Source organism: Typha latifolia, chromosome 4, assembly GCF_019914945.1.
Source record: "Typha latifolia isolate L0001 chromosome 4, TyphaL0001v2, whole genome shotgun sequence".
NCBI classification, from domain to species: Eukaryota; Viridiplantae; Streptophyta; class Magnoliopsida; order Poales; family Typhaceae; genus Typha; species Typha latifolia.
The window spans coordinates 12,118,444-12,134,955 of record NC_133089.1 but is presented as its reverse complement, the minus strand read 5'-3'; the positions used below and the strand labels follow the sequence as shown (position 1 = coordinate 12,134,955).

Here is a 16,512-nt window from a genome sequence, read left to right as displayed (position 1 = left end):
TATGTTTATTAGATCCCCAACAAATAAAAATACAACCAAAAGTAAAAATCCACCCACTTGTAGATTTAAAATCATCATCGACATAGTTTTAGTTTGCGTCACTATATCCTTCAATAACATATGTATTTCCTCTATGGTATAGTGCAAATGATTTAGTTTCTTCCAAATATCCTAATACAATGGATATTGATTTCCAATGCTTAAAATTAGGAATAACTAGTGCATCTACTTAATTTGCCTACCACATAAGCAATGTCTAGACATGTGCAATACATTCCATACATCAGACTCTCAATAACCCTTGAGTAATCAAGTTATGATACACATCGATTTTTATCAAGCTTCAAGCTTGAATTATAAGGAACTCTTGAAATCTTATTATATAATTGAGAAACTTCTTTTAAAAGATTTTTTTCATATAATGACTTTGTGACAATACAAGAGACTTTCTATCTTTGTGTATTTACATACGAAGAATAGTTGTTGCAATATCCAAATCTTTCATATCAAAATGTGATGATAAAAAATTTGTACTTATTTTAATGCATAAATCACTCTTGCTACAAATAAATATATCATCCATATATAAGCATATGGTCACAATATCATTATCAATCATCTTATAATAGATGCATTTGTTTGTCTCATTTGATCGAATTCATTAGAAATGATAACATTGTCAAACCTCTCATGTCATTGCGTAGGGGCTTGTTTTGGACCATATAATAATCTAACCAATTTACATACTTTATTTTCTTGACCTTGCAAAATGAAACCTTCTTGTTGATTTATATAATCTTCTTCATCCAAATAACTATGCAAAAATATCATTTTCACGTTCATTTGATAGATTTTGAAATTATATATTAATGCCAATAAAATTAAGATTCTAATCAAAAATATCCTAGCTACGTAGGCATCGGTATCAAAATAATCAATGTCCTTGGATTGTCTAAACCATTTCGCTACCAATCTAGCCCTATACTTGTCAATGGATTGATCAGATTTAAGTTTTCTCTTAAATATCCATTTACGTCCAATAAGTTTAGATCTCAGTCTACCAAATTCTTAAGTATTATTAAACAAAATGAACTCCATTTCATCATTGTTCCAAAAATTAGCATTCTTGATTTCATTGCTTCATCAAAGCTAGAAGGATCACTCTCCATATTAAGACAAAGACAAAATTCATTTAAAACAAAATTTGAAGTGCCTTTGGAAAGATAAGTTATAAAATCACCACTAAAATTCATTTCTTTTCTAATTCTTTTAGATTTTCTAATTTCCAAATCTTTAAAACAATTTTCAAAGAATCATGATCTAGAAATTTCTCCTGATTATTAAAATATCTAGAAATTTAGATTCTTTAAAGGTTTTATCGTCAAAGAATTCGGCATCTCTAGATTTAATCACAACATTTGTATTCATCTCCGGTAAAGAATAAGTTTTGCTATTAGAAGTATAACTAATAAAAGCACATTTAGTGGTTCTTACATTGCAGCAGTCGTTGGAAGGTGGCGGACAACTAAAAGCGGCAGTAGACGACTATATAATAGAGTGGCTCATGGTGGAGGATGGTGGCTAGGGTTTGGAATAATGATTCTACAGTTAAGATCTACTCCTACAAAGATAGTGATGATCTAACGAATACGATAAAAGATAAATGCGAGATAAAAAAATAACTAAACTCAATATCATTCCATAATAATAATTAACTCATGACCACTCTTATTTATAAGAGTAAAGTCCAAGTGGATTGGATTCACATGTGGAGTATCTACTTTATTTGAAATTTAAATTAATAAGCAAGTCTAACAAAATAACTTGACTTGACTCGACTAACTTAACCCATATGTTCGTGTAATACTTGCATTAGACCCAAGTTTTGATCGTGGTACCTGTGTGTTATGGGTCTAGGATCTAGAATGTATGGAAATTATACTATTTTTATGGTTTGTATCCTTATTAGTTACGAATCCAATGATTTTGGTTTCACATGATTTCGAGGTCGAAGTGAAAAGATAAAAATAAAACAATAGAGGAAGATCAGAATTAGATAAATTGATAATTATCTAATATTGCGATAGTCGTCGGAGGGTGGCGGATGACTAAAGGTGGTGGTGGATGGCCGTAAGGTAGGTGGCTCGTGAAAGATGGTGGTGCCTAAAGCTTGAAAGTTTGAAAGAGTTCTACAGTTAAGATCTACTACTATAAAGATATAGACCATATGACAGCTACAATAAAACGGTAAATAAGATAATAATAAATTAACTAGACTGACTAATTTCTCAATGCTTGGATGATTAAACAAAAGAGTCTATCCCTGCTATATATATTAGTCGGGTACAATGAGTCCTACTAGAACTAGCCATACGGCTTACACAACTCAAACTAAGATTTGCCCTAAAAGCTTACATGACATAATTTGACTTGCCTTATATGCTTATTTGACTTAATTAGACTTGCTTTAAGGGCTCACATGACTTAATTAGACTTGTCTTAATAACTTACATCATGATTTAAATAAAAGATAAATAAACTCGATCCATTGAGTCCAATATCATGATGATGTGACTCGACCCGACCCGGTTCGTATTAGGGAGCAAATTTGGCAACATCTTGTAGCGTCATTATCCCCTCATATACGGTGGTGGTGTCATCACCGATCGACACACCTGACCAACACCCATTCCATACATCTTCAGAATGGATGCCAGATCTCTCCATCTTATCACTGATTACACCCCAAACTGTTTTGTCGAAGTGGTTAGGATCACGGATATCCGTGTATGCCTGCAACATGCATGAACAATTAATAGATCATTAGTTCTAAAAATGGTTTTGCTCACTCGGCCCTTGATTGCACTGCATGCCTTGATAGTTATAAAATATTAGAATTTGGCCTCTTCATGAGTACGAATAGTACTTACTTTGCAAGAATAACTGATTCTATTCCACGGGTTGTCCCAAGCTAGCATCCAGTCACAATGATTCCCTGCTTGGTTCATGCCGCGGTACACTACAGCTGCATTTGAGCCAGATGCTGCTCCGGCAACTTTCCCGTGTAGAAACGCACCCCACTGGCCATTCTCTATCTTGTATGGGTATGGGGAGTACCAAATGTGGCCAAAATAATCATGGCTCGTGATATACGTTAGAGGGTCCCCAGTGGCATTGTAAATAACGCATAGTGTGGCGACTCCATTGCCATACCTCTGTTTTAGCTGCTCCACGAATTGACGAGCATTCACATCCTTATTCTCTGCATTTTTCATATCGAGAGCAACTTTAGCCCTATCTTTGCGTGTTATCGGCTTTCTCATGTATTCGTTCATTCTTTCCAATGTTTTGGTGGTGATAGGGGTTCCAAATACGTTGTATGCCATCGATTATATATATCAATTCCTACAAACGCAAATAAATATGAGTGTTGATTATAAGTTATTATTGTTACATAACATCGCTAAAGCTGACAAATTATATAACTTTATATAATCGTTTGAAACCGAATAATTTAGCCCCGAATGTATTGCCGATCTTCGTTCACTTGGATGCATGATCTTATTTTATATATATATATTGCACAAGAATATATGTTTCTAATTATTAGATTAAAGAAGCACGCATATATAGTAATCTAAAGGCCATGAAAAGGTTAATAGTTATTGCACCTCATCATAAGCAGTGCATGTTTGTAAAAGTTATATAAGATTACTTCCTTGCGAGCGAAGATTGCAAAGATCTCCGTCATAGGGGCTTTGCATAGAGAAGGAGAAGCAAAGATCTCCCAAGTTTTGTACTACAAAGTAAAACTGTATGATGAAAACTAATAAGAATAAAGAAACGATGGTAGGATAATTAAATATATGATGGTCGAAGAAAGGGTGGAAGACTATATATAAAACGAAAAGACCAAACGGAGAAAGAAAGAAGTGAAAATAAAATCAAAGAGATGTGATAGGTGAAAATCGAAGGAGATCTCTAGCAAATATTGCTCTAAGTAGATAAAACAATACCTCACAAGAGTTCTCCTCAATCTTTCAAAAGCATGGCTTTGCTAACACATCTATATATAAAGAGAGAGTTTCTTCCGTGCAATCGAATTAATTCTTTATCAATCAATTTGATGAAAATCTAACGGTTAAGATCTTTAAGGGTATAATAGGAATGAAAGATATTATCGGTTTAGCAGGTAATTTTTTTTAGATATATAATCTTGCACATTATTTTTTAACAATTATATTATCTTAATATTTTATTAAGTAAAAGACATATATATCATTAACTGAGAGTAATGTATATATATTAAAATAAGGGTATTGATGTCTTTTATAATTAACTTGATGAAATTTTAATTACATTTATCTTTTTAATTATTTTTTATTATTTACATATATCTCCCATTAGTTTAAGATTGATTTAAATTAAATTTTAATAGATAGAGATAGAGAATTGTATTTAAATTAAAGTTTATCTCCAAATAATCAAATTTAAATTATTTAATATTAAATGATATCTCCTATAATTAAGGCATAATTATATTTAAGAGAGAAATCTTAACGGAAAAAACGTGTAGAGCGCTTCTTCCATACTTATCAATCACTTTGATGAAGATCTAATGGTTAAAATCTTCAAGGGTATAACAAGAAAATTGGAAAGTTAGGCACACGTAATTAATCTTCTTAACTGATATACTCTTTTTCTTACGTAATGTGATTTTGAAACCGGTACTGGAAAACCGGTACCGGGTATGAAAACTGGCTATTATAGCCGTTGGATTAAGATTATAATTTTTAAAGGTGCATTGAAGTATTTGCCATATATAAAATATTTCGGGCATCAAGTTCTCGTGCCATCTGTCAAGAAAGTGTTAGCTAGTGCTAGTGTGAATGGAATCAAAGATATTTTATGCACATAATTGTTAAAACATAGTGCAGAATTTCTAAATAGTAAAAAAGCAATGTTTAAATCACAAATTAGTTAAAAGGAAGGTGTTAAATATAAATTTTTCCGACAAAATTAAATAATTGTAAGTAGTAGATGAAAGGACCATTCAGTTATGATTTCGCTTGGTGTCGATCATTATTTGGGATATTAATTAATTATTATTTATGATATTAATTAATCGCAAAGACAGTTTATGTAAAAAAATTTTCCGACAAAATTATTTCAGGCATCAAGTTCTGTGCCATCTGTCAAGAAAGTGTTAGCTAGTGCTAGTGTAAATCGAATCAAAGATATTTTATGCACATAATTGTAAAAACAAAGTGCATAATTTCTAAATAGTAAAAAAGCAATGTGTAAATCACAAATTAGTTAAACGGAAGGTGTTAAATATAAATTTTTCTGACAAAATTAAATAATTGTAAGTAGTAGATCAAAAGACCTTTCAATTGTAATTTCGCTTGGTGTCAATCATTATTTGGGATATTAATTAATCGCAAAGACTAGTTTATGTAAAAAAAACTTTCGACAAAATTATTTCGGGCATCAAGTTCTGTGCCATCTATCAAGAAAGTGTTAGCTAGTGCTAGTGTAAATCGAATCAAAGATATTTTATGCACATAATTGTTAAAACATAGTGCAGAATTTCTAAATAGTAAAAAAGCAATGTTTAAATCACAAATTAGTTAAAAGGAAGGTGTTAAATATAAATTTTTCGGACAAAGTAAATAATTGTAAGTAGTAGATGAAAGGACCATTCAGTTGTGATTTCGCTTGGTATCGATCATTATTTGGGATATTAATTAATCGCAAGGACTAGTTTATGTAAAAAAATTTTCCAACAAAATTATTTCGGGCATCAAGTTCTGTGCCATCTATCAAGAAAGTGTTACTAGCTAGTGTAAATCGAATCAAAGATATTTTATGCACATAATTGTTAAAACATAGTGCAGAATTTCTAAATAGTAAAAAAGTAATATTTAAATCACAAATTAGTTAAAAGGAAGGTTTTAAATATAAATTTTTCTGACAAAATTAAATAATTGTAAGTAGTAGATGAAAAGACCATTCAGTTGTGATTTCACTTGGTGTCAATCATTATTTGGGATATTAATTAATCGCAATGACTAGTTTATGTAAAAAAAATTTCCGACAAAATTATTTCGGGCATCAAGTTCTGTGCCATCTGTCAAGAAAGTGTTAGCTAGTGCTAGTGTAAATTGAATCAAAGATATTTTATGCACATAATTGTTAAAACATAGTGCAGAATTTCTAAATAGTAAAAAAGCAATATTTAAATCACAAATTAGTTAAAAGGAAAGATGTTAAATATAAATTTTTCCGATAAAATTAAATAATTATAAGTAGTAAACGAAAGGACCATTCAAGACCATCCACTTGTAATTTCGCTTGGTGACGATCATTATTTGGGATATTAATTCATTATTATTTGGGATATTAATTAATCGCAAGGACTAGTTTATGTAAAAAAATTCCCGACAAAATTATTTCGGGCATCAAGTTCGTGCCATCTGTCAAGACAAAGTGTTAGCTAGTGCTACTGTAAATCGAATCAAAGATATTTTATGCACATAATTGTTAAAACATAGTGCTGAATTTCTAAATAGTAAAAAAGCAATGTTTAAATCACAAATTAGTTAAAAGGAAGGGTGTTAAATATAAATTTTAATTACAAAATTAAATAATTGTAAGTAGTAGAAGGAAGGACGGTTCAAGATCATCCACTTGTTCTTTCGCTTGCTGTCGATCATTAATTGGGATATGAATTAATCATTATTGGACTAGTTTATGTAAAAAAAATTCCCGACAAAATTATTTCGGGCATCAAGTTCTGTGCCATCTGTCAAGAAAGTGTTAGCTAGTGCTAGTGTAAATCGAATCAAAGATATTTTATGCACATAATTGTTAAAACATAGTGTAGAATTTCTAAATAGTAAAAAATCAATATTTAAATCACAAATTAGTTAAAAGGAAGGTGTTAAATATAAATTTTTCTGACAAAATTAAATAATTGTAAGTAGTAGATGAAAAGACCATTTAGTTGTGATTTCGCTTGGTGTCGATCATTATTCGGGATATTAATTAATCGCAAGAACTAGTTTATGTAAAAAAAATTTCCAACAAAATTATTTCGGGCATCAAGTTCTGTGCCATTTGTCAAAAAAGTGTTAGCTAGTGCTAGTGTAAATCGAATCAAAGATATTTTATGCACATAATTGTTAAAACATAGTGTAGAATTTCTAAATAGTAAAAAAGCAATGTTTAAATCACAAATTAGTTAAAAGGAAAGATGTTAAATATAAATTTTTCCGATAAAATTAAATAATTGTAAGTAGTAGGAAAGGACCATTCATGACCATTCACTTGTGATTTCGCTTGCTGCCGATCATTATTTGGGATATTAATTAATTATTATTTGGGATATTAATTAATTGCAAGGACTAGTTTATGTAAAAAAATTCCCGACAAAATTATTTCGGGCATCAAGTTCTGTGCTATCTGTCAAGAAAGTGTTAGCTAGTGCTAGTGTAAATCGAATCAAAGATATTTTATGCACATAATTGTTAAAACATAGTGCTGAATTTCTAAATAGTAAAAAAGCAATGTTTAAATCACAAATTAGTTAAAAGGAAGGGTGTTAAATATAAATTTTTTTGACAAAATTAAATAATTGTAAGTAGTAGAAGGAAGGACCGTTCAAGCTCATCCACTTGTTCTTTCGCTTGCTGTCGATCATTAATTGGGATATGAATTAATCATTATTGAACTAGTTTATGTAAAAAAATTCCCGACAAAATTATTTCGGGCATCAAGTTCTGTGCTATCTGTCAAAAAAGTGTTAGCTAGTACTAGTGTAAATCGAATCAAAGATATTTTATGCAAATAATTGTTAAAACATAGTGTAGAATTTCTAAATAGTAAAAAAGCAATGTTTAAATCACAAATTAGTTAAAAGGAAGGGTGTTAAATATAAATTTTTCCGACAAAATTAAATAACTGTAAGTAGTAGAAGAAAAGATCGTTCAAGATCATCCACTTGTTATTTCGCTTGTTATTTCGGGCATCAAGTTCTGTGCCATCTATCAAAAAAGCAATGTTTTAACTAACGAGTGGACCGTTCAAGATCATCCATTGTCTCTAACCTAGCTAGATATTTGCATATTTCTCTTTCTCAATACTTTATCATATGCTTTAGTTTTGTTATACCAAGAAAAAGCACATATATCAAAATTAGCTTGGGAAAATACAATTTGCAACCAAATGTGGTTTGACCAAAATTTAGGGTACCTCCCTGCAGTGGTGGAGCGAGGGAGGTACCCTCTCTTCTCAGCCCACTGTAATTAATTTGTTTCCTATTCTTTTTACTCTTTACTTATTTTCAATCAGTGTGCATCTCTAATAACTCACTTGATCGCTATAAGTGTTCTTTCTCCCTTCAATCCAATCCATTTGAGTGGGGTCTAAATATTAAATATTAAATATTATTTCTTAAATTGGTCCATGGGAAAGTTACGTAGTTGGTTTGATAAATATATCAACTGAGATCATCAATGCAATCATTTAACTATTTAATTATAGGCTGGAAATTTTAATGTTGATTGAAGTCTTTATTTAAATTATTGCAATTAGTTTTTATTTAATCTTATGACTATTAATTTTTGTATGATCATATATTTATCTTGAGAAAATTACATAAAAATCAGTTTAAAATTTTTCCCCTATTATTGTTAATATTTTGTTTCTTTAATTAAATGGTAGGGTATGTTGAAATTTCTGGTAATGAAACACATATTTTTAAGAACCTCAACCACAAGGCAAGATAATAATTAGTTGTTGCAACTCAGCCTTAGTGATTCTTGAAGCAATCTCAACTGCCTTTTCACTCTTATGAGAAAAATGCTTTGTGGGAAAACCTGTCCAAATGAAAACTCTTATACAATTCAGATAATAAGTTACAACTCATATGATTTTTCTTTTGTCACAAATTTACTAATTACAAGTGCTAATATGACCGACGTAAATTTTAATATAAAAATTCAGAAGTACCCTTTTTATTTTACAACAACTAATTAGAGAACTATTGTTTTGTTAAAAAAAATTGTTCTTTCTCTGGCTTTTCTTCATCTCAATCACTTTAGTTTTGATATTTGCAAATATTCCAACAAAAAAGCATAATAGATGAAAAGTTTCACAGTTTTAATAGTCAATTATTTGCACCGTTAATTTTAGATGGAAGAAATAATGGTTGCACATATATTACAATTACAAGGAGGTTAACTGATCATGATACAAATAAATGTTCAAGAGACTTTGGATTTGAACTAAATATAAGAGGTAAAATATATTTTCTACAAATTAGTAATACATTATTCTTACCATTTAGTACAGTGATTCACAAGTATCAAACGAATTATTCAGTGTTTAAGAGGCTAGAATTACGTGCTATACTTATCATGGTTTCAAATATTAAATTATGAATATGATGTTTGAATGGTGCACGAATTGTCCAGTTACCAGGTAGAGATGGGATTGAAAGGAGCGTTTGAGGAGCTGGAAGATGTACAAAAGCTAAAGGTTATGAGTGATACGATTGAGGATTAATGTCTTGCATAATTTTTGATGTACGACTTTTGTTGATCACCTCATTTTCATCACTATGCATTAAAAATGAGGTAGATAATTTGAGTTTACCCGTTGTTAGTTTTTATCTCAATAATGTTACTTTAAAAAGCTTAAGCTTACATGTCTAGAACGGTGATTTTAGATTATTTACGCTCTTAACACCTCTAGCTCAAATTTGAGGTAACTGAGCAACCTTAAGTAGACATGATTATTAGGCCTGATCCACCCAAACCAGCCCAGTTGTAATCAGGCTAAGCCTGACCTGAGCCCGATTTAGGCTCGGCCCAACCCGAGCGTGAGATAGTAGTGGGCAGTATTGGCTAAGTTTTTGCTGGTCCGAAAGCTCGATCTACTATTCTCATCTATAACCCAACGCATAATGCATGCATATTCTTATAATTTTCTTAGTCTCAAAATAGATATTTAGTAAACTATATATCAATATATAAGTATGTTACTATAAAAGATAACTAAAATGTCTCATTAAACTCAGCCTAATAAGATATAGTATTTTTTATATTTAACCTATTATGTTAGACCCACTATATTCAATCCAAGCCTAATATCTAATGAGCTAATGGACGGTAATAGGCTAGAATATTTTAGCCCGGCCCGAACCAGGGCTGCTCGCCCGATGATCACGTCTAACCTCCAGTGAACTGGGCCTGGCTGATCAGCTCCCCTCAACTTGATGAGGACTTTTTCTAAGGTAAATCCTTAGGCCCCTCTCTCATGGAACCTGAACGCCCTTATTCACGGCGCTTTTGATCTCTTCTATGTTTTAAATCTGTTGCAATATATTCATATGTACTAATAGATAACTAACAAGTATCTTTCACGTTAATGCATGCATGCAAGTGTATGATAGAATCCTCCAGGTATCAGGTCTAGGAAGTATCGAAGTGGACGACGCGAAAACCGTCATACGAGGCGTGGGCAAACTCGTCCTCCTCTACAAAGCGGGCATGCTAGTGTGGGATGTCTTCTCGGCCGAGCATGGCTTCCAAATTGCAACTCGTGACGCAGTGGTGGACGTAGCATCGTACGTCGACGGTGCACTGGTCGGGAGAGTTGTCACTGCCGCCTTGACTAGCGGAGCATTGGAAGGCATTGAGGCATCTGCTATGTTTGTGCTCTTGGCGGGGACAATGTCTGGCATAATAGGGAGCTTTCTCATTGGAGCATTTGTTGGGTGGTTGCTTGATTTTTTCATCAATTCTGGGGGGAATGACACATTCAGCACGGATGGGCACGTATGTTATGTGGCACCCATGCCTGATGGGGTTTCTCTTGCACGTCAAATTGCATATGAAGACAATCATCTAAAACCTTAGTTAGTAAGGTTTTTGATGTAAACTCAGTCAGGTCGAATCATATCATAAGGATATCGGGCTCGATAGATCGAGTCTATCTGTATTTTAATTAATTGATCATGATGTAAACCCTTAGGGTAAGTCTAGTTAAGTCAAGTAAGCCCATAAGATAAGTCCAATTAAGTCAAATAAGCCCTTAAGACAAGTCTAGTTAAGTCAAGTAAGTATTTAAGGCAAATCCTAATTTAAGTCGTGTAAACCTTTAGAACTATTCCTAGTATGACTCATTGTACAACGACCTCTATCTATAGAGGGCTCTTTTGTCTAATCGAAGCATCCAATAAAGAATAAATAATTATGTTTTAGCCTTAGACCATTATAAGAGTAAGAGTATGATAATTTAGGAGTAAAACTAAATTAATCATAGCCCTTTATTTTTCTAAGAGTAGATCTAACTTAGAATCCTAATTCTACCTCTAAATCTTATCCATCATATTCCTCCACAAGCCACCCTACTTTACGGTTGTCTCCCACCACCCTCGGCTGACCGCCACCCTTCGACGATCGCCGTTAGATAATTATCAACCTTTCCAGTTCTAACATTCTTCCACTATTTTAATTTTATCTTTTCACTTCGATATTGAGATCATGTGAAACTAATGCCATTAGATCCGTGACTTCCGACGCTTCTTTTTATAAACATATCATAATTTTCTTACATTCAAATCGTTTCAAATCTAATTTGTAACAATTTTGTTTGCATAAATGACATTAAAGTTAATGATGGTAGATATATGAGCTACTGTGATTTAACAACAAGGGTAATGTACTCATCATATATGTAAACGATAAGACATATGAAATCATCTCTTTTTATAGTTTACAAATGGAAAAATTATATTTGATCCTTTATAGCTAGGCTAAATTCTGACATAAATCTTGGAGTTATATTGGTGTCACTTAATCTGTATACAGTTATTATCTATTTTTTTAATATTTGTAATTTTAAAACATAAATTAAGAAAATATGAGATGAGAGAAGCATAACACAAAAGGATCTTTATTTTTTTTTAAAAGGGAATAATTTTCTAAGTAGTTGTTATAAAACAAAACTTGCGTAAACCTGCCCAAGTGAATAGTTTATGTAAAAAATTTGATTGCAACTTCCACCAATGATAAGGGAATATGAGTAATAACAAGAAATATAGTTACAAATTTACCCTCTGCACTTTTCAAAGCAACGAATATCTTTACAAAATAATAAGTATAATATCTCACTATAAACAAATAAATCTATAAAATATGACTAAAATAGACTAGGTATAGAAAAGTGATATGCCCCTTACCAAAATAATCTTTAAGCACAAAAATAATTTTCTATTTATTATTATATAAATATATTTTATGATAATAAATTTGATAATATTTTTGTGTTTTACCTAATATTATTTTTAAATACCAATATTACCCTTGCAAAACTTTTGAGAATATCTTCATACATTAAATGCTCGGAGATCTCATAAAAACCTTCTTGCAATATGAGGTAAAAATAAATAATATTTTGTAGTGCTCTTATTGAAAATATTACAAAAATATTGAAAAATATTTCTTTTCAACCCATAATTGATGAAAAAATATATCTACAATTTGAAAAACAAAAGATATCATCTGAAACCATATCAACAAAATTTTATCTTAGACTATCTCCATGCTTATATATTTAATTGTAAATAAATAGATAAATTTTTAATATATGTTGATTTCAAACATTAACAAAATATTCTCATCCTTAATAAAGCTAACTTCAAATCGAGCATAGTGAAATTCTTTCTAATGCTTATCTAATATTATAGTATCCTCTATATGGAAAATAATTATGGCATACCAGTGTAGAGGTCTGAAAGTATTACCTATTGAGGTTTCCATTTGAGAGGTGAGGAAAAAAAAAATTAGAGAATAATGCAAAAGAAGAAGAACTATTTGAGTTTTTGTTGCTAGAATGAAAAAGAAGAAAAAAAATTTAGAACTTTTTATATTGCTGAAGGAAAAAGAATGTATTTTGTCAATTTATATATTTGTACTATCGTTTCCCAAAAGGTGATATCTTATTTACTAGAAAAAGGTATATAAAAAATGACAAGAATCAAAGCTGCAGTTAGGCGATCATTGTAAGGAATAGACCAGGGATGTAGGGCTGATCTTGTGGTGTGGATGGAGGAGGGGGACTGATCTTGTGGTGTGGATGGAGGAGGGGGAAGGTTGGTGAATGAGGTGGAGAATGGCCAAGGGTTTGGATGGAAGTGGATGGATGGATTAGGGCATAGGGAAGGTGGCTAGGTTGCAAGAGAAGGATAGAGAGGAAGGTATGCCACTCCTTAGGGTCAAGAGGTACGACTAGTCGAGGAGATGGTTAGCAATGGTGGATCATAGGAAGACCTAGGTCAACCAAGCTTGGAGGAAGGAGAAGAGAAAGAAGAAGAAGAGTCAAAGTTCCTTTGATTAATTAATAATAAAAAGAAGCTGCCTTTCCACATATTTAGAGGCTAGCCAATCATTCAAAATCCTAGAAAAATCTTATTATGACTCAATTTTCCCATCGCGCATTCGAACGCATCTCGAGCACGTTCGAACGCCCCAAATAGGTCTCAGAATTTGCTAACACGAATCAGGCGTTCAAACGCTCCAAAACAAGTCTGTAGATTTGCAAATGCGAATCAGGCATTCGAATGCCAATCATTTGCTTTCGAACTCACTTGCTAGAAACTATCTTATTTCCCTAAACATCTAGTAAGCAATTAACAAGTCTTCAAGGTCTAAAAATGAAATACAATGCATAATTAAGCAAAAGCTAAAAATTAAGATAACAAGGGACGCTAATGAACCGTCACAACCCACTACGCTTCCCCCACCTTGTCCTCAAGATGTGAAGTCTAGTGTGGATGTGGCGTCGTATGCTTCCAAATAATAGCACACAATGCGGTGGTGGATGTGGCATCCTACGCTAGCGAGGTGTTGCTAAAAAGAGTTGTTAGAGTTTTCTTATAGGAGCATTTGTGGGGTTCTTGTTTGATCTCTTCATCAATTCTTGGGGTCATGACATATTTAGCACTGATGGGCATACATACATGTTATGTGGCATCCATGCCTGATGGAGTCCTTCCTACACGTCAAATTGCTTGTTTGGGGTATTTCTACGTAAAACTTTTGTGTTCGCAATTGTCTTTTTCACGCTTTATTTTTAGCATATTATTATTAATAGCGTGAGATAGGTCCTATCTTCGAAGGTGTTTCTTATGTTTTTCACTCTCAAAGTGTAACGCCCCCGCCCGGCATAGGCACCTGCACACCCATGAGCCCACAAGGCACGCGCAACACACGCGATAGGTCAGGCAGGGCTCGTCACACATAAATACACTATTGTGCATATATAATCATGACATTATCAAATAATACCTACTAACATATCCATGCTTACATAATCCAATACCAAATAAATCATAATATCAACCAAATAAACATGTTAACATATGAATATCTAAGTCTACAATAATATACACTAGACCACTACATAATCTGGCAGGACCCACACAGGCCACGACAAACTATCAAGAGACAACTAAACAACTAATACACGAGTACACTATAGTCTGATATATATTATACAAATCATCATCTAATATAATAAAGTACAAATATAATAAACAACGATACAACTCAAATTTTATACAAATTATCATCTTTACCGTCTCGCACTTATAGCTCACCTCATCAATCTAAAATATCTTCTTGGGATATCTCAAGTCGCTATCACGTACCACATATCTAAGGGGTTAGAAAAGAAATAAAGAGAGACATGAGCAAAAGGCTCGGTGAATAGACCTTACTCCAAATTAGTGATGCTAAACGAGAGTAAATCATGTACTAAATAATATGAATCAGAAAAAGCATCATGTTATGAATGAGTATATGAATGTATCATCAATAATATATAAATGAAAAGTAGATAACATATCATAACTAATAAAAGTATGCAATCATCGACAATGAATAAACAAATCATCATGTCATACTATCATCATAACTCTCTCTCAAATATGACACATGATGCATGCTGACCATGACCATGCTATTATACCAAATGCAACCATATATGATGTATATTGATCACTCGATAATCAGGTAATCAGATGATAAAAAAATTATATGTATTTTTTAACATCTTAGTCATCAATATCAACTCTATATGTCATCATCATACTAAACCATGACCATGCTATTGTACCAAATATAACCATATATGATGTATATTGACTACTCGATAATCAGGTAATCAGATGATAAAGAAATCATATACATTTTTCAATATCTTAGTCATCAATATCAACTCTATATGTCATCATCATACTAGACCATTGTGCACAGTTAATACCCGGTACTCGGTCTCAACATCATGCCCAAATGCTCAGAGTATACTCTGTCACCCATAAGAAGTATCTTAAATATAACCATACCCTATCACCCACTAGGGTATCAACATCCATCCGGCCGGGCACCCTTCTAGCCGATAGAAACCTCGTGAGGATAACTCGCCATATATGCCCTGGTGAATGACATGTGTCCGAATATCTGCTGCGCACACAGACTAACGACCTCAAACGTAAGGCCATAGGATCGCGACTATATCGACCGATCAATCATCCACCAAGCGCGCCCTATGATCAACTATAATCATCTTTACATAAAGTCATATAATCATGCTGGAGGCCAAACAAGGGGGTTCGGGATCTTAAAATATTTAAGTAGCATGAAGTTAGTCGTTTATCTAATTAGAATTAATTTAAGTAAAATATAAAGATTTATTAGATTTAGAATTACTTCTTTTTATTTTTTATTACATAACTAGATCTATATTATAGATACGATTCAAGCACTATAATTATACTATTATCATAAAATGCTAGTTATAACATAAGGAGAAATTTTTGTTTCGTTTTATTTAAAAATATTCTAAATATATAATTATAAAGTAAAAGCTAAATAATTATAAATAAGATATAAGTATAGATAAGATCTATTTTATAATAAATTTTATAATTCTTACTCTATCTTGATTAATCAAAAATTATATAGTATTTACTTAATTATGCAAAATAATAAATAAATAAATAAATAAGACTAGTATCTTATTCTACACACAATAGTATACAATAAATTGTTAAAATTACTTAAAATGCATATACTATGAATATTAGTACATAAATCTAATATAAATAAATAAATAAATATAAGTATTACCTATATTTATGCTTAATAGTTATAACCTAATTAATCATTAATTAAACTAATTATAATTAATAATCATCATGATGAAGAATATATATTATTATGAACATAATTAATGTCTAAATAATTTATCTGCATTAATTAAGAAAGCGATACCTAACTAAATAAATAAACAAACATAAAATAAAATAAATAATAAAAGCAATGTTAGTAGTGCTGGGCTCGGCGAGGACTGTTGCAGAAATAGAAGAAAGAGCTAAGAAAGGAGAAGAAGAAGGAAGAGAAAGAAGAAGATGGAAGAAGAAGAAGATGGAAGAAGAAGAAGAAG

General features: G+C 31.8%; 2 protein-coding genes across 3 annotated transcripts; one reads left to right on the top strand and one right to left on the bottom strand.

Annotated features, from left to right (window-relative positions):
• Window positions 1-2,303: 2,303 nt before the first annotated feature.
• Window positions 2,304-4,075, bottom strand: LOC140787042 (23 kDa jasmonate-induced protein-like). 2 transcript variants are annotated; one of them, XM_073135790.1, is made up of 3 exons: window positions 4,017-4,075; window positions 2,931-3,405; window positions 2,304-2,793 (listed from the first exon to the last, which is right to left on the bottom strand). In XM_073135790.1, exons 2-3 carry the CDS (start codon window positions 3,384-3,386, stop codon window positions 2,596-2,598), a joined length of 654 nt encoding a protein of 217 aa, XP_072991891.1. In that variant the 5' UTR covers window positions 3,387-3,405; window positions 4,017-4,075; the 3' UTR covers window positions 2,304-2,595. The 2 variants fall into 2 exon arrangements, with proteins under 2 accessions (XP_072991891.1, XP_072991892.1); XM_073135791.1 differs by lacking the exon at window positions 4,017-4,075 and adding an exon at window positions 3,672-3,896.
• A 6,364-nt stretch (window positions 4,076-10,439) lies between these two features.
• On the top strand, window positions 10,440-10,922 carry LOC140785983 (uncharacterized). Its single transcript, XM_073134144.1, has one exon. It carries the CDS (start codon window positions 10,440-10,442, stop codon window positions 10,920-10,922), a length of 483 nt encoding a protein of 160 aa, XP_072990245.1.
• The last annotated feature ends 5,590 nt before the right edge of the window (window positions 10,923-16,512 follow it).